Source organism: Protopterus annectens, chromosome 7.part0 (assembly GCF_019279795.1).
Source record: "Protopterus annectens isolate FY-2018-M chromosome 7.part0, PAN1.0, whole genome shotgun sequence".
NCBI classification, from domain to species: domain Eukaryota; kingdom Metazoa; phylum Chordata; order Ceratodontiformes; family Protopteridae; genus Protopterus; species Protopterus annectens.
Window position 1 is genome coordinate 445,674,224 of NC_056739.1, and position 24,765 is coordinate 445,698,988.

At 41.1% G+C, this 24,765-nt stretch overlaps 1 protein-coding gene across 1 annotated transcript in view; it reads left to right on the forward strand.

Annotated features, from left to right (window-relative positions):
* The window catches only part of LOC122806523 (phospholipid scramblase 1-like), a 103,994-nt gene extending 80,602 nt beyond the window's left edge, over positions 1 to 23,392 (forward strand). The window contains exons 6-7 of the mRNA XM_044077024.1: positions 13,142 to 13,303; positions 22,738 to 23,392. Of these exons, the coding sequence (XP_043932959.1) occupies positions 13,142 to 13,303; positions 22,738 to 22,797 (222 nt within the window). The 3' untranslated portion in view covers positions 22,798 to 23,392. The remainder of the gene's footprint in view (positions 1 to 13,141; positions 13,304 to 22,737) is intronic.
* Positions 23,393 to 24,765: the final 1,373 nt, after the last annotated feature.

The following is a 24,765-nucleotide window of genomic DNA, read 5'->3' on the forward strand; positions in this document are numbered from 1 at the left end:
AAGCAGAGCAATGATGTACAGTTCTGGGGCTAGAGATATATCTTTCCTTCAAAGTATTTCTAGTATCATTATGATTTTCTTTGATGAACATGCTATCAACAGGAGGACATTTAATAGATTCTGAATGTGATTGCATCCATGCAAATAGGCAAGAGCTTATTTGTGGAAAACACACACACACACACACACACACACACACACACACACACACACACACACACACACACACATATGGATTCCTGTCAAACAGAGCTGAGTGACGTCTCCAGGCGTTTCTGCAGTTACCTCCTATTGCGCTTCTAGGTGTCAAATATTGCCTGTTCATATTTGCACTGATATTTCCTAAACCATGCTACATACACGGTATCAGAATATTTTATCTTGAAGCATGCATGATGGCAAACACAATTGTATTGATATATGTCCTCTATCAATTAGTATTTGGTAGAACTGTAAAGTGATAACTTCATTTTTTCAAGGCTGAAGCCACACCCACTGGGAGTTACAGGTGCACACTTAAAAGAACTCTACTGGAGGGAATGAGTTATATGAGAATACTGGGAAATAGTTCAAAAATTCGCGCACGCACACACACACACACACACACACACACACACACACACACACACACACACACACACACACACACGCAACACACACACACACACACACACACACACACACACACACACACACACACACGCACACACACAGTCATTTTGTTGGCAGACCATAGTATCTCTGCAATTAGGCTGAGTGGATGCTTGGTCTTAAATATATACTGTATCAAAAAGTAGAAGTATGACTGGGGAAGATAAGTGCATGTTTTTGGATTTAATGCTGAAAATGAGTGTGTGTGATTGTCAGGTTTAAATTAGGTGATAAATTTAGTGGTGTGTGTGTGTGTGTGTGTGTGTGTGTGTGTGTGTGTGTGTGTGTGTGTGTGTGTGTGTATGTGTATGTATGTGTGTGTTTGTTTTGATGAATATGGAGTGTGTAAGATACTGTCATATTTATTGGTAGTGTTACAGAAATTTTTTGGGCTAGGATTAGGGGTAAAGTTAGTTACCACGCATTAGTGAGGTGGGGCAAAGGATGCAAATCTAACCTTCTTTCTGCCCTGCTCTTAAACTACCTATGGTTCTGGGTTAGCGCATCTAGTACCTAGCGCAGTTCAGTGATCTGGCACCCTCCCTTAACTCTAAGTACAGAAGCAGAAATAAGTACATAGAAAGGTATTCCACAAACTGAAGACCAAAACTAGGCAATCTGCTTGGAACTGCTAATACATCAAATGCCACACATGAAGTACTTCAAGTATTCAGCCATGAGTGGAAATACAGTATTGACATTCATTTTTGAATGATTATATTGTAATACCTGTCTATTGACAACTGCCAATCATGCCTCCTAACACTTTGTGTCCAGGACTGACGTCCTATCTCCTTGGCCTGGCTATGCATCTACCCTTAACCAGCACCACACTTAAAGAACTTCAGTTCTTCAGCCATGACTACAAATACAGTACTTGCATTTTCCAGTATAGCAATACCACCCCAACAGCAAATGACAATCATGCCCCAACACCATGTGCCAGGGCAGCAACCCCCTTCACCCCACCGCGGCTATGCATCTAATCTAACCCAGCATCTTACCTTATAAAAAACCCTTTCAGAAACACTACCTCTATTCACAAAAAAATCAGTATCAGTGTAATGGTTTCAGAGATTAGAATCATCAATTTTTCTTCTCAGTGCTTTTGTTTTCAGTGATTATTTTTGGTCTGCTTGTTTGTTTGATATTTTTTCATTTAAACAACTTAACATGTAAATACATACACTGTACAGTTAATGTATTAATGAAGATAGAGTCTAAAAATTTGATAAACTTGCACGTAACATATACACAATGATGTAATATTAGTAATCAAAAGTAAAGTGAAAAGAACAAAAAAGAGAAGGGGTGGGGTAAAACAGAGACTTTTTTAAACAGGAAAATTTGGACAAACAGTAAATATTTCGACATTTATATCTTCAACTAAATCTACTGAGACATTTGATTGTGCCCCATACCTCTCAACCTCTTAGAGCAAACAATGTGGACAAAGCCTAAAATGATGGGGGACAAATGGGGATGGATTTTAAATATTGCTCTGACAAACTTAGAAAGTTGATAGAATAATAGCCTTGCATTAGTATGAATTTTCTGAAGGATGTGGAGTCTTAAACTCAAATTCTTGTCATTATTTAATAACTTCAATCCTCAGCTGTTTGCCCGAAAAGTACAGATTTTAGGAGGAACACACCAAAACTATGAGGCAACAATCTGGACATTCTGTGAAAATCTGTACAGTTGAGAGGTATGTTGTCCCCATATACTTCATGGATTAATTATAAATACCCTAATCAGACCCAAGTAGAAGTAAATGAGAGTTCCAAAACTGATAGCATTCATCCATCTTGTTTCTTGTCTGTACATGTTTCCTTTCAAAAGTATAAGCCAAATTTTTGAAATCCAATCTCCTAATTATTACTTGCAAAAAAAATGTAATTAGCAGTAATTTAGGTGGAGAATAGTTTGTAACTGAATTTGCAACAGTGTCTGATTATATTACGTTATTTGGGTCCATTTGATTCCAAAATCGATCCCAGAACTCTTGCAATAAAGGACAAATCCAGAATACATGGTACAGGTTGGGAGGAGGATCATGCTTGAGGCATCTCCAACATTGTGGGAGACAAAGCATTTGGTTGTAAACCTCTACTTTATGTTAAAAATAGCTGATAAAAGCATTTCCAAGAGAACATCGTAATTGTCATGAACACCCCCCTTTTCTCATTTTCTACATGAGGTTGTGATGTCATGTTAACTGTCGTCATCTGTCTTGATTCAATGCTACACTCCTGCCTTCTTTAACACTTATGCCTGACTGTCACAGATCTTCTCTCAAACAATCCATCCCCCTCTTTGCTGGACACCCTCATTTCCTCTTACCTTCTTCCTATCTGTCCCAAATCTTCTTTGCCAGATTGTGCTCAAACCACAGTAATCTGTTCCTTTGACCTTTTCTGCAATTGGAGCTACTTTGGCTTCTTCTCTTACAGCCTCCTTTCTTTGTCTGTCCCACATTGTGCATCCTACATGCATCTCAGGCACTTCATTTCCATCACCTCTAGCTTCCTCATCTGCTCTGCCATTACTGCCCAGATTTCTGTACTATACAGTAGTACTGGTCACAACACTGTTTTGTACACCTTACTTTTCAGCTTATTTGGCTTTATTTTGTCATACAGTATACCTGACACTCTATGTCAGTTGTCTGCAGCCCCTCTTATTCTAACTTTGACCTCCTCATTCCAACTTCCTTTCCCCTGAACGATCCCTCACATATACTTGAAGCTGTTAACCTGTTCCACTCTTCCCTTCTATCTCAGCTCTCAACGTCTTCTGATTTCCCTAGTTTGCTGCCATTACAACTGTCTTATCTGTATTCAGTTTCATCTCATGTGGCTTCAGTTTTGCATTCCAGTCCCCTATCCTTTTTTGAAGTTCTTGCTCAGTCTGCCTTTAATGCCACATTGTCTGCATACAGCAACTTTGTTGATCTGTCCCCTCTGACCTGTTTGCTAATGTAGTCCATCACCAGTATGAAAGGCAGTGGGTTCAGAACTGAACCTTGATGTACACTCACTCCCACTGAGAATCCCTCTGTGAGACCAAATAGCCTGCACTAATTCCACCAATGTTCCTGGGACTTGGAAGCATCACTGTACTGCCCAAATTAGTTTTCTTGGGACCTTTTCATATGCTTTCTCCAAGTCAAGGAATGCTCAGCCGGACTCTTTCCTCCTCTCTAGCTTCTCCTCAACCATCTGTCTCACTGCAAACATTTCGCCAGTTGTGCTGCATCCTAGTTTGAGTCTGAATTGCTTATCTCACTGCTTTAGTAGTCATCTACTAAAGTCAATCATAAGGCTTTCTTCACATGTGTCCGTAATCTCAAGGGAAGCACCCAGATCTGCTCAGAACTGGTGGCCAAGGACACCACATACACAAACACTGTAGATATAGCCAACCTGCTGGCAGAAAGATTCAATGAAAACTTCATTCCTCTGTCCCCATCAGTAAAACAGGACACCCCCAGTACCTGCCCCCTTCCCTTATCTCTATGGAGCAAGTCATCACTACCCTCTCAAAGGCAGAAAATACAGCCTCCATGGGACCCGATAACATCCCAAGCTGCATTCTACATGAACTAAGGCAGGAACTTGCATTGCCACTAGCACCCTATTCAACCAAAGCCTGAGTACCGGCTTCATCCCAGTCGAGTGGAGGACAGCTACTGCCATTCCTTTGCACAAAGGTGGAGCATCCACCAATCCAGGAAATTATAGATCCATCAGCCTAACTACCCTGATCTGCAAGTCCATGAAGCAGATTATCATGGATCTCATTAACAAGGACATTGGCAACCTACAGACACTTGATCCCACACAGTTTGGTTTTGTCAAGGGGAGGTCATGCCTGTTAAATTTGGTGACTTCTTTGAGACAGTCACCAAGGCCATAGATGAGGGGAAGATGGTGCACACTGCCTACCTTTGATACTATTTTCCCACTCAGGTATAATAGGCAAACTCTCTCAACTAGGCATCAATCTATATGTTACCAGATGGGTAGCAAACTGGCTCATTGACAGAACCCACCTAGTCAAAATAGGAGCAGCCACCTCAAGTAGTAGACCTGTAACAAGCAGTGTACCCCAGGGATCAGTCTTGGGGCCTCTGCTGTTTGGGATATACTTCTCAGAGGTGCAGGCCAAATCTAGTGGGCTATGGCTGGCCAAGTTTGCAAATGACTGCAAGTCAGGTGCTGTCATCAATTCCCCTACTGATGTGGACATCCTCCAAGAGGGTCTCACCCAAAAAAATGACTGGTGCCAGAAACATGGCCTCAAACTGAATGCCAAAAAATCCATCATCATCCCTTTTGGGGAGAATGATGTCCCCACAAATTATCACATTGATAATAATGCACTAAGCATGCAATCAGTTGTGAGGGACGTGGGAACCCAGGTTGATAGCAAACTGACTTTTGAACACCATATTGCCTCTGTTGTATGGAAAGCTTTCTACATGGCCCACCTCATTAGTAAGTGTATCTCATCCAGGGACAAGGTGGTCATAACATCCCTGTATTCTTCTCTTATAAGACCGATTATTGAATACAATGCCTCTTTCAGCATGTACCTCACAAAGCACAAGCAGCAGCTGAAGAAACCACAGGGATTCCTCACCCTGAGAATCCAGGGCCTGAAACATCTACCCTACACAGATAGGCTAAAATCCCTGTCCCAGTACTCAGTCTTCTACAGATTCCTCAGAGGTGACCTATGTCTGGCCTACAAAGAAATCTCAGACCCCACCCTGATGGGACTGCTGCATATCCATAAGTCAAGCTCCACTCAGGTAACCTGCATGTGAGACCTCAGCCTGGTGTGTGACATCAATAGGACTTGTTGGCAGGACAGATTTGTGTCCCAGAGACTCCCCCTTTTGTGGAATAGACTCCCTCGCCACATAAAGCAGAGTACCTCATTAAACCTTTTTAAGCACAACCTGGATAACTGGATGGGGAACAGAATATTCACCCCTGGATTCCACCTATGTCCCTGCTGGACAGTGGCATAGGGTGCTGACTTGTTGGAACATGGGCTAAATTCTTGGCTAGGCTTGTAAGGGCCTCAGGGCCAGTGGCCTAGTAACTTCCTATGATCCTATGATCCTATGATCTCCCATCTTACTTTATACTGCTCTACACTTTCTACTAGTCTACATATCCATTTATCAACCACCTACTCCAGAACTTTCAGGCAATGTAACAGGAGTTTGATGCCTCTGTACTGCCCTCAGTTGTAGATGTCCCCATTGTTCTTCTACACTAACATGAGTATGTTTATTCTCTCTTCATATGGGAAGCACCTTTCTCTCCACACTCTATGAGTAACCTCAAGATCCACTTCTCCCTTATCTCACTCAGGATCTTTATCATGCCTACTGTGACCTCATCTGAGCCTGCTGCTTTCCCTGTCTTCATTTTCCTTAGTGCTATTCTTACATTTTCTAGGGGGGGAGGGCTCCTCTTCTTTTCTCATTGTATGGTATGCCTGGGGCAGTACAGCTTCTATGGAGTTTTCTTCATTTAGAAGCTGCTGAAAGTACTCCTTACATCTGCCTTTGATGACCTCTGGACTGGTGTGCAGGTCGTTGCTGGCATCCCTTATGAAGGGTGTCTGACTATCTTCTTTATCTTTCTGTCTTTGTGTTGCAACTTGATAGAGTTTCTTTGTGCCACCTGCACTGAGTCACTATCCAGAAGCTGAAAGAGTGCTCTGATGCCCTGTTCTTTTCTATTTGTGACTCCTTTCTTAGCCTCTTTGTTAGCCAACCAGTATTCCTTTCTAGCCTGGTCTGTCTTTGCTATCTCCCACTTTTTCCTGCACTCCTTCTTTCTGTTTATGAGTTCATGGACTTCTGCATTCCACCACAAGCTTTCCTTATGTCCTTATGTATCTTATTTATGTCTGTGTACTTAATAAAAGATTTTAGACTGGAAACAGACTGCCTGCCTTGCTTGGATTACTTTTGAATACTTAGTAATGCTGTACAATTATATATTTTCTATTATTACTTTTTGTTTTGTTTTGTTTTGACTCTTGACGAGTTTATGTTCGCTACTTCTGCTGCTATTGTCTGATCTGATTAATATACAGGGATTAACTAGAAATATATGGACTGAAAATCTTCCACACAGAGAAGTTTCTTACACTGTTATGTATCTTATTTCCATACCTGGCTCTGCCACATATCTGTTCTGTAGTCCTCACACATGCTGTTTTGAGGAACTGTCATTCTTCTTCAACTCTACCTATTTCCTCCTCCTCCTCTTCTTGGGGTGCTAGAATCCTGAGTAATTCCTTTAACTGTTATACTTTCTCTCCAGTCAACTTCCAGATTTTCAGCCTGGTTTCTGCTGACCTTAGAGCTTTCTCTGACCACTGCTTGCACCTGAGTGGTTTATGCTGTGGGAGGATTGTTTCACACTAGGAATAATTTTGCAATCACTGATTCTACCCCAGCGCCCTTTCCTTACTAGCAGGAAGTTTACTCAAGTTGTGTGCTGGCTACTCTTGTATGTGATCTTGTGACTGTCTCTATTTCTGGACCATGTGTTGGCTACTATCAGAACATTTGCTAGACAGAAGTCTAGAATGGCATCTACTTCTTTACTCCTGTTGCCAACCCATGAGGACCCAGGCAGTCCTCATATTCTGCCTGTCCCAATATGTGCATTCACGTCACCCATTATCAACACCAATTCATGTTATCATGCTTTATCTAGTATGTCCTACAACTGCTGTCTGAATGTGCTCTTTTCTTCAGTACCACAACCCTGTTGTGGGTCATAGGCCGAGATTATGAATACTGCCCTATCATTAGACTGGAGTCTGATTGTCATGATTCTGTCACTAATTCTGATGACATCCCTCACCGCCTTTTGAAGCCTCTCTCTTACAGTTCCCACACCATTTCTAGCTTGTCCTCCTCCTGAACTGCAGATTGTGGATCCCAAACATGGTGGCTTTGCTGCACTGCTCTTTTGTCTTGTCTTTTGGATGCATAGGATATCAAGCCTCCTCCAAACCATCATGTTTTCCACAAGCACTGTCCTGTCACTGAAGCTACATTGAGTGTAACAATTCTTAGTTCATGTTAGGCAGGTTGATTGATCTTAATGTCCAGCTTTCACTCAACAGAGCTATCTCAGGTAACCCAGGTTGGGTAACTGGACACCTGCTGGCCAATAGCTTATTGAACTGTGGCTGCTGGGCTTTTATGGAGGGGACACGCTGGCCAATAGAGGCACATACACCCTGTACCACTGTTAGCATGGGTCCCTGTTATAGGTTGGAGTAGGCCAGATCCTCTACCCACTTATCACTGGTAACTACCCACGCCCATTTGGTGACATTATTCAATGTGACTGAATTACCTAGGGCCATATTTTACACCGAATGGCTAGCCTTGCCAGTCTGTGATCCATGTTCTCCTAGGTTGCTGATACTGTGCACCACAGTAAATGCCTAAAGCAGTTCATCTGAACAACTCTTACCCCTATAAGGAAGCATGTAGAGTCTGTGCTCCATTTATTGGTGAATTTGAGATGGAAATACTCAACATTTTTTCAGAGGTGGGAGGACCCCACAGAGTGAACATACAAACTCCTAACAGGCATTGGCCGGAGGTCAGGATCAAGCCTTGTACCTTATGCATAGGAGGCAAAGACCTTAACCATTATGCCAACTGGGTAACAAGTGGAACAGGATACCTTCCACTTTGGAGAATGTAAGATTTTAAGTATGGAATGTGGATTTTGCCTAAGAGTCCATCAAGGTGTAATCATGTATCTTGGGATACATTTGCAGCAAAAATGTATGAGGCTTGCAATATAGTTGTATCAAAGCCTGGTAGATCTGAACTGGCACTTGTTTTATTTTATTTTATAGTATTGTATTTTATTTATGTATGTATTTATTTATTTATTTTTGACCCTGTATCAAGTATGGCATCAAGATATTGAAAAGAAAGGATTGGTGGAAATCAGTTGTTTCTGAAAAGGGGGAAATGTTTAATCAATAATTATTTAATGTGTAAATATTGGAATTTATACTATTGTAGTAAGTGATATTGGTCCCCAGATTTTTCCAAGATTTATGTTTCCCATTATGATATAACTGAAATGGAAAAATAAGCCATGTTCATATTAAAATCGGACAGCAAAGGTTTCCCTACGTGTGAAAATTTTGGGAAATATGGGAAAATGTAGTGTAGAAGTATTTTGGCATGTTCTATGAGTTTCATTCTTTCTGTAAATTCTTCTGAGATCTACCTGTTGCAGAGAGTTTTTGAAAGCAGTCAATGGTTTTTGCAACTAGTAGGAGATGATTTAATGGTAGGAGGTTAGCAAGGGAGTTTATAATGAAAGGAAAGAGATGTTCATTAACGGCATCTGTAAATAGCTCAGCCTAGGTTCTTCATGGAGGTGTAGTGGTCCAAAATGTATCTCGACACAGGGTATAGATCATTTCAATTAGGAGTAATATTAGATCAAATGATATGTTCCAACTAGCCCATTCAGGCAAAACCTCATTCATGATCTTAGAATCTTGTTAAGACCTATTGCATTACTGCATTTGAGAGAAGGGCCTTATAGAATCTTACACATGCATTTGACTTTTAAATCTCTAGGTATTGCTGGTGAAAAAGATAGGGTTAAGCCAAGATATCAGAAATGGGAAGAATGACACTGAAATATAGAATTTAGTAAATGTTTAAATGTTAAAAGCGTAGATTTAACAGCGTAAACTTTGAAGCCAAAAATGGAATGACATCCTTGTTGGAGGTCCCAACAGTTTTGTAACATAGGAGTAGGCTTGTCTATAAAGAGTATAAAATCATCTGCAAAAAGTGTAAACCTTGATGTTCTGATATCATTAAGAATTGGCAATACTATGCATTCACTGTTGCCCAAATGGCAATTGCGATTGTCTAAAATAAAAAGCAATGGTGCTAAAGGACAAACTTGCCAAACTCCTTTCATTATAGGTAATGAGGGTAAGTAATATGGATCACATATCACTGCTGCCATGGCTTTGGAGTACATAGCTCAGACCATAGTTTAAAAATTATCTGGAAAACTAAAGGTCCAAAGGTCTCGAACCATATATTGCCATTTAATATTATTAAAAACCTTCTCTGCATCCATTTATAGCAAACTTTTGGGCTGATTGGAATACTGGGCTTTCTAGAGATATATAGCTGCATGTTAGAGGTAGCAAAATGGTTTATGATAAATTTGACTTGGTCCTTATTTGAGCTGAGAGAACATGAGAAAATCTAGATGCTCACATGCCTGTATATGTTTTGTTGTCAACATGTAATAGGGAGATGGGTCAATAATTAGAAGTATCTGTGGTGCCTTTATATGGATTAAGAACTAGAAGAATGATGGATGTCTTAGGGAAGCTGCATGGCATGCCTTCCATAAAAGATCTATTATATTTAAGAGGAAGGCCTTGTAGGGTTCAGACGGGAAACCATCTGGGTCTGGGGCTTAAGACTTCTATTTTGGATATGTGGTGAAATAGAGTTTTAATATGGTCTGAAGTTAAGAGGGGAGTTTGTTGCCTGAAAATGGTGTAGAATTTATGATCAGATTTTAATTTGAATGTTTTTGGAGGATCTCCATACAGACTGGTAAAAAAAATTATAAATGTTTCAAGGATATTACATTTGGAGACTATTGGTTGCTTATCATCCATTTAGATAAGGGGGGGGGGGCTGAAAAGTATTTCCTCATTTTATATCTGTATTTGCACATTAAGCAAGAGGAGGAGTTATTGAAAACATGATTTGTGTAGAGCTATCTCTGTTTTAATACTGATGATTTGTTTTCTAACTAGGGATATGTCTTGAGTAATGTTGTGTCTACATTGCTCAGGTCTTGTTTGGTTTAGGTCTCTATAGTGTTGTTGGAGAACTTGGAGCTCATGGTTCTACAAAGTCTACATAGCTGAAGTCCAGTCTGTATACAGGTATGGAAGTATGCCTTAAAGCTATCCCATGTTATGTGTGGATCACATGAAGAGCTCTGGTGGAATTCTAAGAAGTCACTAATGATATCCTCTGTCATGGAGAAAAATTATGGTCTTCTTCATTTATAATATGGACATAATTTCCATGTCTTGGGTAATATATGCATGTCCTTAATAAAGTGGCATAAAAGGGCATCGTGATCTGAATATGGGCATGGCACTATCTCAAGTTTTGTTTGCGTTTCAAGCAAATCGTTTTCTAAGTAAAGCATATCTGTTCAGCTAAATGTGCCAAACTTTGATGAGTAGTGTGTGCAATGAGCATGTGTGTCATCTAAAGGAGCCCCCATTTCTATTAAGGACATGTTTCTAGCCCAATTTTGCAAATGTTTGGGATAGGCGGATATGTGCAGTGACAGTGGAGCTGATGAATTGCTTGGGCATGTTATGCAATTAAAATCTCTCTTTAAAAGCAAAAGGGAGTTTGCATTTTCCTGTCTGTAGGCTAGAAGCTTTCTTGCTGCTATTTCTATAGTTGGATGAAAATAAACAGAGATCAGTGTCAATATTGTCTCATAAGATTTAATTTTTATACCTGCCACTTCCCTTTCCATTAAATTAAATGTGTTTATTACTGGGAAATTTGTCAGCGCTTTTGTGATTAATAAGCAATGTCACCCCTTGCCTTTTCACAGAGGAATGAACTGTACTGAAGGCATTTTTTTAATTCAGGATCTGTGATGTGCATTTCCTGAAGCACCAGAAATCTATCATGTATAGCCTGAATCATGTGCGCAGACACAACCTTTTAACAGGAGAGTTCATGCCATTTACACTGATGCTAAAACTTAGCATAAAAAATATGGTAATGAAAGTAGATGAAGTATAGCACTGCCAAATAGTGCCTCAGTAAATATATCATGCCATGCCTAGAAATGGAGAATATATAGATGGTCTGGAATAAATATAAAAGCAAAAGATTACAGAAAAAGAACAATTAATTGTTAATAACAACTGCCATTCAACATTCAGTAAAAGAACATATGATGACAGAAATCAGTTACAAACTATAGCATTTACATTAGCAAAATTAAGATATCTTACATAGGCATAGTGATTAAAATGCAGTTGCTATCAAGCCATCAGCACTGAAGCAGTACTGTCAAGGAGGGAAATCAAGTGCCGAAAGGATCCAGCATAGAGTCTTTCAATGTAGGTTTTGCTCTCTTGGGACCTGGAGAGGATGTATTTAGCTTCCCCTTGTCTCGCTCTCTTTTAGCTGAAGCAGCAACTAAATCCACATGTTCAGGAGGTGAAATATCAGCATTGTCTCTTATGAAGTGTAAGGCATCATCCAAATGAGAAAAGTTGTAGGGAGCATCTCAATAAATAATCCTGAGGTGAGCTGGATTTAAGATCGTAGTCCTGATGCCCTTGTCTTTCAAGAAGCAAGTAAGAGGGCACTAGTGGTTCTGAGTTTGCAAGACTACTTTAGGAAAGTTGTCAAATCTAATTCTCTTACCCAGATAGTGTATGCCTCACTTCTGCCAAACTCTGTGGAGAATTCTTTCCTTTTGAGGATATTACAGAAAGTAGACCAGTACTGGCCTTGGGCGGTTGCCAGATTTTGGAGGTGGAATTAGAACTCTGTGGGCTCTTTCAATATGTATTTTTGTAGCTGGATCAAGTCTTAGGGTGGTTGGTAGCCAGGCTTGAATAAAACAGCTCATGTCTTTTTGTTTGTTTGCCTATGTTTTCTCTTTGGCCCCTATTTATAAGGTCGTCAACTTTTTGATGTAGGGCCCAAGCAAAGGAAAGTGGGTATTCTACATGATGTTCTGCTTCCTCCGAGCATGATGTTAGACCCTGTATGGATTGCTTGAGCATGTTTGTGCAGCTTGATTTTATATCATTAATTGGCCCTGCAGGGATATCTGAAAGGTGGACAAAGAAGAAGATATATGATTGATCAATTCTGTTAGGTGGGTTATTTCAGCAGCACTTTGAGATCTTGACAGGTCAGCACAGGAGTTGACAGTGCTTGCATTTCAGGGTTGTGATCTGGGACCCGGGTGTTCCATAATGTCTGTAGCAGGAGTTGCTTGTGCACTTTTCTTGCTTTTGATGGCAATTTTTAGAGACATAAGTATTAATCTTAAGCTAGTGGGTTTTAGATTTAGCAATACAGATGGTTTTCCTTTATATGTTTCTTGGTGTTTACATTTGCCCAAGTGGAACAGGAAGTCCAGTGATTTTTTTAATGCAAGCTTCAAACAGGCTGTGTTTGATGCTTTTGCATTTTAATGTGTGGTTATGTACACATGTATCACATGCACACACACACACACACACACACACACACACACACACACACACACACACACACACACACACATATATAAAAAGAGGGAGACATATATAGTGAGTGTTTGAGTGCAAACCATTGTGGTGCACTATTTTCCCTAATTTATGATCTTTAAATTTTTAGGTAACAGATGCAGAGGAGTCCAAAACTGTAGGGCAGATCAGGAAACAATGGAGTGGTCTGCTGAAGGAAGCCTTCACAGATGCAGATAACTTTGGCATTCAGTTCCCAATGGACCTAGATGTGAAGATTAAGGCAGTCTTGATGGGAGCCTGCTTTCTTATTGTAAGTATTCCTCTGTCATATTAATTTTAATAACAATATATTTTAGTTTAATTGTAAATCATAAAACATTTACTCTACATCTGTGCTGAAAAGTAGACAGAGGTTTTACAGCTGAAGAAAAGCTGTCATTCTAAGGGGATCCAGTATCTGTTTGCTTGGGATGACATGATTGACAGACCTTGATGCTTTGTCAGAGATGGCCTGCATCTGTCACCCCTGGGCTTCTGGATACTGGCCAAGGCTCTTACCACCCCTATAGTGCCTTTTTTAGGCGGTGTTCCAAAGACCAAATTACCACCGTAACAGCTACAAACAAATTCAATCTGCGGGTCATGCTGCTCACCGCTAGAAGTCTAAATCTCAAAATGCACTTGCTCAAAGTACTCCTTAAAATGGAGAACATTGACATTTGTGCTGTAACAGAGACCTGTTTCAAGGCAGCAGAAAGCACCCCTGATCAAATCCTCTAAAGCTAGCTATGAAAACATAATAGCAGCAGATAATAAAGACAACCACAAGGCCTTCTATAGTTATGTAAAGAATCTCCACGGCAATACCCAGATTTGCTCGGAGTTATTGCACAATGGCACCTCCTATACCGAACCAACAGATATTGCTAATATACTGGCCAACAGGTTCAGTGCCAACTTTACCCCTCTCTCCCTCACCAAAGGACCAATCACAATGCCAGTAGATTGCGAGGCACCCAGTATTACTGCTGCACAAGTTAAAACAGCACTGTTCAAGGCCAAGAATGCAGCTTCTATGGGACCTGAAAATATCCCTGGTTGTGTTCTACATGAACTACAGAGTGAACTGGCACCTCACCTGTGTGCCTTGTTCAATCACAGCCTCACCTCAGGCTTTGTCCCTACCGAATGCTGCACTGCTACAGTCATCCCGCTCCACAAAGGAGGAGCGACTACAGACCGTGGGAACTATCGCCCCATTAGCCTGACGAGTCTGATATGCAAAGCTAAGGAATGCAGAATCATGCACCTAATAAACAAGGATATAGGGAATCTCCAAACTCTGTATCCCACAAAGTTTGGTTTTGTGAAGGGGAGATCATGCCTGCTCAACCTGGTCGACTTCTTTGAGTCAGTCACCAGAGCTGTGAATGAAGTCAAGGTGGTTCATACAGTCTACCTTGATCTGGCCAAGGCCTTTGATGCCATACCCCACTCCAGAATCTTAGCAAAACTCACTAAGCTAGGCATCAAACCCTATATCACTATGTGTGTTGCAAACTGGCTCACAGATAGAACCCACAGTGTGAAAGTAGCTGACTCCAAGTCAGACTGCCAACCAGTCACGAGTGGAGTCCCACAGGGTTTGGTCCTGGTTCCTCTCCTGTTTGGTATCTATTTCTCTGAAGTCCAGGCCAACACGAAGGGACTCTGGCTGACAAAGTTTGCAGATGATTGCAAGTTGGGAGCCATAATTAACTCCCCAAGTGATGTTGACATCCTACAGAAAGGCCTCACTGAGACCAACAACTGGTGTCAGAACCATGGCCTTAAGCTCAATGCCAAAAAATGTGTCATCAAATCCTTTGGGAAAAACCCAGTTCCCATGAATTACCACATCGATGGTAGTCCACTGAACACAAAAGGCATTATAAGAGATCTGGGAACACAGGTTAACAGCAACCTCTCTTTTGACCACCACATTGCCACTGTGGTCAGAAAGTCCTTCTATGTGGCACATCTCATTACTAAGGGTTTTGCATCCAGGAAGAAAGAGGACATTGTCTCCCTCTACTCTTCCCTCATTAGGCCAATCATCGAGTACAATGCCCCATTTGGCATGTACCTCACTAGACACATACAACAACTGGAGAGGCCACAAAAGTACCTCACAAAGAAGATCCTAGGCCTTAAACACTTGCCCTATATGGACAGACTCAAAAAACTGCAACTATTCTCTGTCTCATATCACCTACTTAGAGACGATATATGCTTGACTTACAAAGGCATGTCTAACCCAGCTCTGTTAGAAATGCTACATCTAAAGAAATCCCAAACCCTCCAGCTACACACTCCAGAGACCTCAGCCTCATTACCACAATCAACAGAGCAAGCTAGAGGTATAGGTTCATAACTCAGAGACCGTCCATGCTATGGAATAGACTTCCCATACATGTCAAGATGAATGCCTCACTGGCCCTCTTCAACAGAAATCTTGATGAGTGGATGGGAAATAGAAAATTCACCCTGGGGATCACTCCAGTGGCTCTACTTGACAGAGGCACTGGGAACTAAGGTCGGGTGGCATGATGCCAGGGTAATCCCATGGGCTAGGCTTGTAAAGGCTCCAGAGCCTTTAGCCTAGTACACACCTATGAACCTAAAAACAAGTGATCTGATGTTGTCAATTTTCATCTATTCTTGACTTGTGGGTAACGGTTCTGATCCTCAGAACTGATCCAGCTGATATATAGCTCACATCAGCAAAAAACTCTCGAGCTGCAAGTCTACTCACAATGCCCCTCTCCACATTATTCCAGACCTCGTTTGCCACTCTTACGACAAGATGCGTCAGCCGACTCCTCTGTCCTAGCTAAGTAAACATTTTTATATTTACCCTTTGTCTATAAGTAATTTCTGAAAACTTTACTTTCCACTTAAATAATCTTTGGTCTACCCTTAGCAAGTGTGTTGTTTTCCTTACCATTGGTAATTTTTCCCCTCTACCATCATTGGTAGTTTTCCCTTTCCCCTCTCTCTTCCTTTCTCCTTTTACCATTGGTACTCTTTCTACCATTGCTGGATTTTCCTATTAAGGTGTGACTAAGTTAATTTTTTCCCTAATTCTTTCCTTCTCTGCCTTTCTGTCCTTTTTATTCAGAACTATGGCAGAAAAGCAGGAAAGCTCTACTACAGGTGTTAAACAGTGTACAGAGTGTGGCTGGAAATTGCCCGACTCTGATAATCATGACAGTTATATTTATTGTTTGGGTGTGCCCCACTTTAGTGGTGACTGTACCATCTGGCAGGGTTTCAGTAATAAAACTCTGACAGAGAGGAAAAATAAACTCATTCTCAAAGGTCTCCTTAAAACCCCTTTCAAGGCAGCCTTGTCCAAGGCTGACCGGTCTCCTCTGGTCTCTGGATCAAAATCCTCCCATTTGGTGCCAATGTGTCCCTCAACATCAATTGTTAAGAAACACAAATGTGCATCTGAAGGTTCCTCTACGGAATCAAAAGTTAAAGTTCTGAAGCTTTCTGAATAGTCTGAATCTTCGGCACCGAGAATCATACTGGTACCTTTGACACTAGCCACAACACTCATTCAACCTTAGACTACCACATTTCCTACAATGACTATGGCTTCAAAACTGGTGCCAACTGTCACTACTGCCTAGCCAGTTCCAATTTCCACCATGATACAGCAGACAGTGCCAAAGTCACATATATCTACTCAACCCATTACTACTTATTCTCCCTCCTTGGACCCATTCTTTAGACAACTCCATAGCCCTATCCTAGAGAGACCCAATTCTCCTCCTGGGTTATCCATTCACTGCACCAGAAGTCTCTCTGAAGTTGATATTATTAGGTTAGTGAATCAGATCCTGACAGCCAGGGGTCTTCCCTCATCTTCTCAGCCCCCTCTATCTTTTGGTGTAGTGGGTTTCTCACCTTCAAGCCCTTTTTATTCTTCTCCTTTGACCTCTGCACAGGCTTTAGAGCTCTTAAGTCCAACCTCTCAGGTTCCAATGGCTTTGGCACCAACAACCTTGTTGTCTTCGATGCCGACTCTGGCTTCTTCTGTGCCTTCAGCACTGTGGGGTCCATGGGACCATGTCCTCGCTATCGGGCCCAAGGAGTTCCAGCCAGCCCCGAGTTTTTCTATGGATCCGGCAGTGCCTCTTCAGGCTTCACTGGCAGAGGACCTATCATCATTTATGGTCTGTCAGGTGGGTCTCTTGGAGTGGGGTGTGATCTCGGTTCAGCTCCAGGCTCCAATCCCTCCTCAGAGGTCCTACCTTTCAGGCCATGGAAAGAGCTTTGGCCATTGTCACATCTCAGTTGTCTCCTGTGTTACCAGAGTCCTCCCCTGTGACCCCAGATTTGTTGGTTCTGCTGCCAACCTTGACCCCTGGACAGCAAGCCCCAAGGTCGCAAGACTTGCCTGCTAAAGACGTTCCCTCTTCCAAGTCCTCCTCAGATGTTCCCACTGAAGAGCCTCCTCGGAAGAGATTGTGTAAGAGGAAACACCTTGATTCTGCCAAAGAATCCATCACAGAGGACATGGATTTCAATGAGGGGAAGGGTTCCCCATGGTTTCCCCTGGAAGACGTCTCTTTCAGAGACATTCTTGAGATCCTAAAACAGAGGTGTGATTGCAAGTTCAAAGACCCTTCTGCTGAGGAATATGTGTACTTGCAGGCCTTTGGTGCTCACTTGTCTACCTCCTGGGTGACCCCACTTGCTGATGACCTAATTAAGCTGATTACTCAGCAGGCCTGGAAGGCTCCTGACTCTGTAGAACCTGTCTCCCAGAGACCTGACAAGATTCTTTCCATGCCTGAAGATCATCCATATTGGGTGAAGGGCTTAGTAGTTGATGCCATGATGGTAGTGGCTGCCACCAAGAAAGAAATAGCCAAGGAAAGTTCTAGTGTACATCCCCCTAACCGAGAGTCTAGGGTGATGGACAGATTTGGGAAGCGAATCTATGCATTATCGACCTTCTCCATCAGGTCTTTGAATTTCTTGGCACGCTTTATTAGACTTTAAAGGGATCTGGGCAAGGAGCTTTCAGATACCCTGGCAGGAGCAGTTGCTGAGGGGATCCAAGAAAAAGTGGTCTCGCAGTTAGCTACCCTAGAGTCTATTTCAAATTCATCTATGAGGTTCATATCGCATGCAGCTGAAGGGGTGACCAGGTCAACAGGTTCAGGCATTGCTATTCAATGACACGCTTGGATGCACCTGTACAAGTTTGTGGAACCATTCAAGTCTTCCATCGTCAGTGCTCCCTTTGATAGATGCTCTTTGTTTGGACCCAAAGTAAAGGAAACTCTGTCCAGGTATGAAAAGGATGGAAAGACTTTGCTGTGGGCATGAGTTTTTCCACTCTTCAGCGATCCTACTCCAGGAATCAAAGGAGTGGTAAAATGTGGTTCAAGATGTCCCAGAAGCCTTTCCAGGACACTTGTGGTTCAGACACCCTCGGAGCAGAGGGAGGAGTTACAGTGGAAGATGCCATCCCAGAGGCAAGGGTGATCTGCAGAATCAGGATTCCAGGGAGTCTTTCTCTGTTCAGCCTTACCAGCACTCCTGAAAGGGGGCCCAATTGCTTACCTCTGGAGGCAGTCATGGGAAGATTTTCTTGCACCCAAATGCCTGGTGATGCATAATCACTGATGCCTGGGTGCTAAGGATCATTTCCAGAGGTTATTTAATCCCCTTCACTCTTTACCCAAGAACCCCAGCAAGACTCCCCAGCATTCCACACAGTCAGAGAGAGAGATCAAGTAGCATTAGAAATACAAAAGCTGCTAGAAAAAATAGTCATCCAAGATGTCCCACCAGACCAATTAGTATCCAAGTTTTACTCAAGATTCTTTTTAGTGCCAAAGAAAACAGGGGACTGGAGACCAATTTTGGACCACAGTATTCTGAAAAAATTTATCCAACAGTCAAATTTCTGCATGGTCATGGTTCAGTCAATTCTTCCCTTCTTAGAGGAAGATGATTGGATGTGCTCTATCAACTTTCAAGACTCATATTACCACATAAAGTTGGACAAATGCTCAAGAAAGCTTCTCTGCTTCTGGCTAGGAGCCAGTTATTTCCAATTCAGAGTGTTACCCTTTAGTCTCACTATAGCCCCCATTGTGTTCACCAAATGCATAGCAGCACTCACAGCACATTTGAGGCTGCACAGATTCCAAGTGTTTCCTTACCTATAAGCAAAACAGCACACATGGAGCTGGAGAACAACTGATGCAAGGCAAAACGTTGAATAATTTCGCCAAGTAGATTTAAGCACAAAATGTTTTATTCAACATATGAATCCACACTATATGCACAAGCTTTCATCCCTGCTCAGTTGTTCTCCACCTCCATGCGTGCTGTTTTGCTTATTGGTTTTGTATTTGCGGTCTTTTGTTTCCTTACCTAGATGACTAGCTCCTCACCACTCCCACCAGGCATCTGCTACTACTACAAACTTCATTCTGGAGCTATCCCAACAATTGGACATCATGGCCAACCCTGAAAAATCTCCACTAACCCCTTCTCACGACATGGAATTTATTGGAGCTTGCCTCAGTACTCTATCTTGTATGGCAATGCTTTCTCTACACAGGTTGCAGAAAAGACAGTCACAGGTTCATCATCTCCTTTGCTCAAACAAAATACCAGCTCAGCAGATTCTGCAGGCATTGGGCTCCATGGCAGCAGCGATCACATTAGTTTCAATGGCAAGATTTCACATGAGACTTCTTCAGTGGTTACTTGCAAACCAATGGTCTATTCTAACCTAGCCCATGAACCATTTAGCTTTCATATCCAGCCAATGCAAAAATTACCTAACTTGATGGATGCAGTCCAAAGAGATTCTTCCAGGCTGCCCCTTTGTACCCCCACAGCCCAAGGGCATAGTGACCACAGATGCTTCACAGATGGGGTGGGAGGGTCATTATCTCGGGAAGACAGTCAAGGAACTTGGTCCCCCTTTGAGGACAATCTGCATATCAACATTCTAGAGCTAAGAGCCGTGCTTTTAGAGTTGCAAGTGTTTCACTCTGATAGACCTCAAGGGACGATAGCTGTTCAGTCAGACAACATGTCCGCAGTCTGGTACACCAACAAACAGGGGGGAACCAAGTCCTACCCACTGTGTTGAGAAGCTCTTCGAGTGTGGCAAAAGGCCATAACTTCCAACCAATTTCTGATAGCAACACACATCCCAGGGAGTTCAAATGTGATTGCAGACAAATTGAGAAGATGCATCCTCATGTCTCACAAGTGGTCTCTGAACTCCAGAGTATTGAAGATCTTACTTCGCTGGGGCCAGCCGTGCTGCAACCTGTTTGCTTCACCCCTGAACAATAAGTGCAGAAGGTACTTTGCCCTAATTCCCCTCAGGGGGAGTCCCCCAGAGATGGTCTTCCCCACGATTGGCTCCTGGGTCTCCTTTATGCCTTTCCCCCTCCCTCTGATTCCTCTTTTTCTGAAGAAAGCAGCTCGGTTGAGAAGCAAAGTGATCCTCATTGCTCCTTATTGGCTTCAGTAGATATGGTTTCCCTTCCTCTGGCCTTATCTACTTCACTGCCCATGGATTCTGGACCCAGTTATGGACCTTCTGTCACATCCTCAGGGACTAGTGCACCCCAGTCTACAGACTCTCAAGCTAACTGCTTGGTTTCTCCAATTCCGTTAGTCACCAGACATAATGACATTCCTTCTCCTGTACAACACATTTTGTTAGCATCCCTTAAACCATCCACCAGGAGTCTCTACCTTAGTAAATGGAAGAGATTTTCTATCTGGACTTCTGATAATTGTCTGGATGCCTTTTCAGTACCAGCAGAAAAAGTTCTAGAGTTTCTAGCTACCATCTTTGGTAAAGGAGCTTCTGCTTGTACAATCAAGGTTATCTTAGCAGCTATTTCAAATTTCCTTAACAGTATCGGGAACCAGCTTTTAATCTCTCACAGGTTTGTAAGTTTTTTCTTAAAGGCACCATCTGTTTGAAGCCCCCTTTCAAAGATCCACTACCATCATAGGACTTGACTGTTGCATTACAATCATTTAATTCACCTCCATTTGAACCTACAGCTAGCTGTTCCTTTCTTGGAAGACATTGCTTTTCATAGTTGTCACTTCAGCAAGATAAGTCTCTGAATTACAGGCTCTGTGTTCTAAAGCACCTTATTTACTTTTCTATAAAAACAGAGTGTCTCTCAGAACAAACCTGACCTTCCTTCCTAAAGTGATTTCAGAGACCAATATCAACTAGTCCATAGACTTGCCTGTATTTTTCCCAAATGTTTCTAATAAAGGTGAGTACTCCCTGCACCTTCTGGATGTACACAGGCAATTATGTTTCTATCTGGATAGAACTAAGGAATTTAGATAATTAGAAGTTATTTGCATCCTTTGCAAGTGCAACTTTGGGCAAACCTGTGTCTAAGGTTACTCTGTCCAGATGGTTGAGGGACTGCATATCTTTCATTTATTTGAAACAAAAGCTAAGACTCCATATGTCAGTGATGGCACATTCTACCAGATCTTTGGTGACTTCATGTGTTTTTCATTGTAAAGATTCCATGTCAGAAATTTGCTCAGCTGCAACTTGTGCTAAACCACATACTTTTATTACTCATTACAAATTGGATATGGTTTCCAGGGGGACAGCCTCCTTTGGTTATATGGTTCTCAGGAATGCTCTTTCATAAGGCCATCCAGGATCTAAGGTTGCTGGGGACTCTGTCCCACAAGTCAAGAATAAATAAGGATTGATAACATCAGATAAAGTAGTTATGTCTTACCATGACTTTCCATCTGTGTTGTCGATCTTCATCTATTCTTGCATCCCTCCTGCCTGCCCCTTCCTTTAAACTTCTGGTGGAGTGACATCCTGTCCTGGGTTCTTATTGTTAGGGATGCCTTGGACAAGGTTTCTGACTTATATTAGAGTGTCTTCTTCTGTCTGATTGCAAACTCAATCTGAGGTAATGTGGAGAGGGGCATTGTGAGTACCACTTGCAGTTCCAGAGATTTTTTGACTGACGCGAGCTATATATATAGGCCAGATCAGTTCCGAGGATTGGAATCGTAACCCACAAGTGAAGAATAGATGAAGATTGACAACACAGGTGGACTGTTATGGTAAGACATAACTTCTTTTTCTTAATATAATGCCAGTTCCTTGATATCACAGTTGCTCAGTCATTTTATTTGCTTGTGTCCTGTTGCTCCCTCTATACTGGAGTGACTTCTTGCTGTTCAAAGTGTAGAGCTTTTCAGAATTATCTGAGTTACTAGTCTCATTTTTTTCCTTAGTGGTTTCTCTTTTTCCAAGGTGCAGTGACCTCAGAGAGAGAATAGCAACGTAAGGGGATGTTGCGGTCTGGTGGGGGTTTACCCCTACAAAAATTGCACTTTATTTACTTGATTTACAGTACAGTGGAATAATCTTTTTTTTAGGGGGCAGTGGATGTGTTTTGAAATATATAGTTTCAATGAACAGGACTGGATCCTTTGAATATACATTTGGATAGTCAGTCCCTGCGGATATTGTTTTTATGATATATTTTAGGGTAAAAACAGAGACATTAAAGAGGGATTAATGGATAGATGAAGATACAGTGTGGCTAGTGAAACAAACAGATAAAAAGGCACACTAGAAAACATTGTTACACAGAATATGTTTTTCCTGTATCAGAGAGTCAGATTTTCCTTCTTTTCTTCTAGGATTTTATGTTTTTTGAGAAAGTTGGAGATGAGAAGCAAAGAAACACAGTTTTCTCCTAAACAGGATCCAGAATGGCTCAAATTAACTAGATCTTTCTCGTCACCTGCGTGGTTTTCTGCTCTGTGGATACTAAACTTACTTTCCAGTGACCCTTCAGTATATATGGTTACTCTCAGACATTGCCTTAGTTGACACAAAAGGCAGAAATAAAGAGTAGGGACAGCAGAGTGAAAGAATACATCATCAACGTGTGGATACCTGTCCCGTACCTGATGGAAAGTCTTCAATACAAGGACAAGGACATTGGATTAAGCTGACATCATTTGATTGCTGTGGCCTTTGTGTTTACTGAAAAGTGGGCTTCCTGAATATTGCCAGTACAGGGGTTGCATATGAAATAAGAAAAGTATATTCAGTTGCTGAAAAAGCCTAGAGCTGATGAAACAATTCTGAAAGTGAGGGGAAAATGTGAAACAAGAATAGATGCAACAGACCCATTGCATTAACATGCATGTTTGTAAAACTGGACAGTTAATTAAATAAGGTTCATTAAGTCACATAAAAAAGCCTACTATAGTGGGCTTTCAACTTAGAATTCTATGTTTTGAAATAATGGAGTAATACTTTTAATTTGAATTAAATTCTTGACACACAGAGAACTGAAAATGTGAACTATTTTAACAGGTGTACATTTATTGTGGAAAAATGTACATTTACTTTCATTAACAATATACTTGTGGCCTACTTTATTATTTATATTGTTTCTTTCCTCACTCAGAGTTTCTTAGCAAGGCTGACTATATCTGAAAATTCAAGTATTCCCATTGAAAGAACTGAACATAAGGCCTGTGTCTACATTTTATATTTATAAAACCTGGGGCCTACTTTTGCATATTTATTATATTCCAGTCTTTGTATTAGCAGAATTGAATTGACTCCATTGGAAATCCAGTTCTTCACTATAACATGTTTATTTTAAGGGATCTGTCTTAACAGAACAAAACTGAGAATAAGTAACAAATTACCGCAAAAAAAAAATATGTTTTCACTTCTTCAGGATGGCACCAAGCCTCATCAGCGTCATGAGAATATGCATATTTTGGAATCAAACCCAGCAGAATAGGGATGTTGTATTCATCAGAACTGTAGTGGTAATTGAGTAAAAAGTTGTAAGCATTGTTTAAGAAAAAGTAAATCTAAGCTGTATTGATATGTTTCATAAACAAACAAAATCTGTACCTGAAAATAAAATGAAGAGGTAGCAATAAACATTAGTACTCTCAGATTTATCAGACTTGGAAAATGTGGCTATTCTATTAGTATACATGAAAAATGTTTAGCATTTCCTTACACATTATTTCTCTAATGTGTACTATGTTCTCTGCTGTACACTACATTTTTTTGAAAACCAAAAGAAGACTTTTAGTCTATAGATCTATACATTACATTTTGATTTTCTAAAGTATTGTGAATTCCAGAATGCTGTATAGGGGAGGAAGAGTGAACTAAGCTAGTATAATTATTCTATACTAGTATTTATATGATCTCACATATCTTATCAATACTTCAAACGTTAATATCAGATATCTTATCAATGCCTCAAACATCATTCTCAGATATAATATCAATGCCTCACACATCAAAATTCAGTAATCAAAATACTGTCCCCCACCCACAGAAAAAATATGCATATATGATCTGCTTAATAAAACCACATAAATTAGCCAAAAGCTAGAATTTTTTTTATTTTTTTGCACTGGTGCAAACTTCCCTGCATTCCCATGAAAGGGTCTCTGCTCTCCATATACCCTTCTATTTAAGTATATTAACACATTAATTCCTGAACTTGTCAGAATGCAATGCAATTTTCACTAGTCTTCCTTGGAACTTTTAACTACAGTCCTTAACTCAAAGATTTTGAAACAGTTTGTAAAACTGATGAAACTTATGTTAGAAAATGAGTTAGGTATTGATGACAAGCAAACCTCATAATACTGCATCTGAAGAAACATATATGTCATATTTAC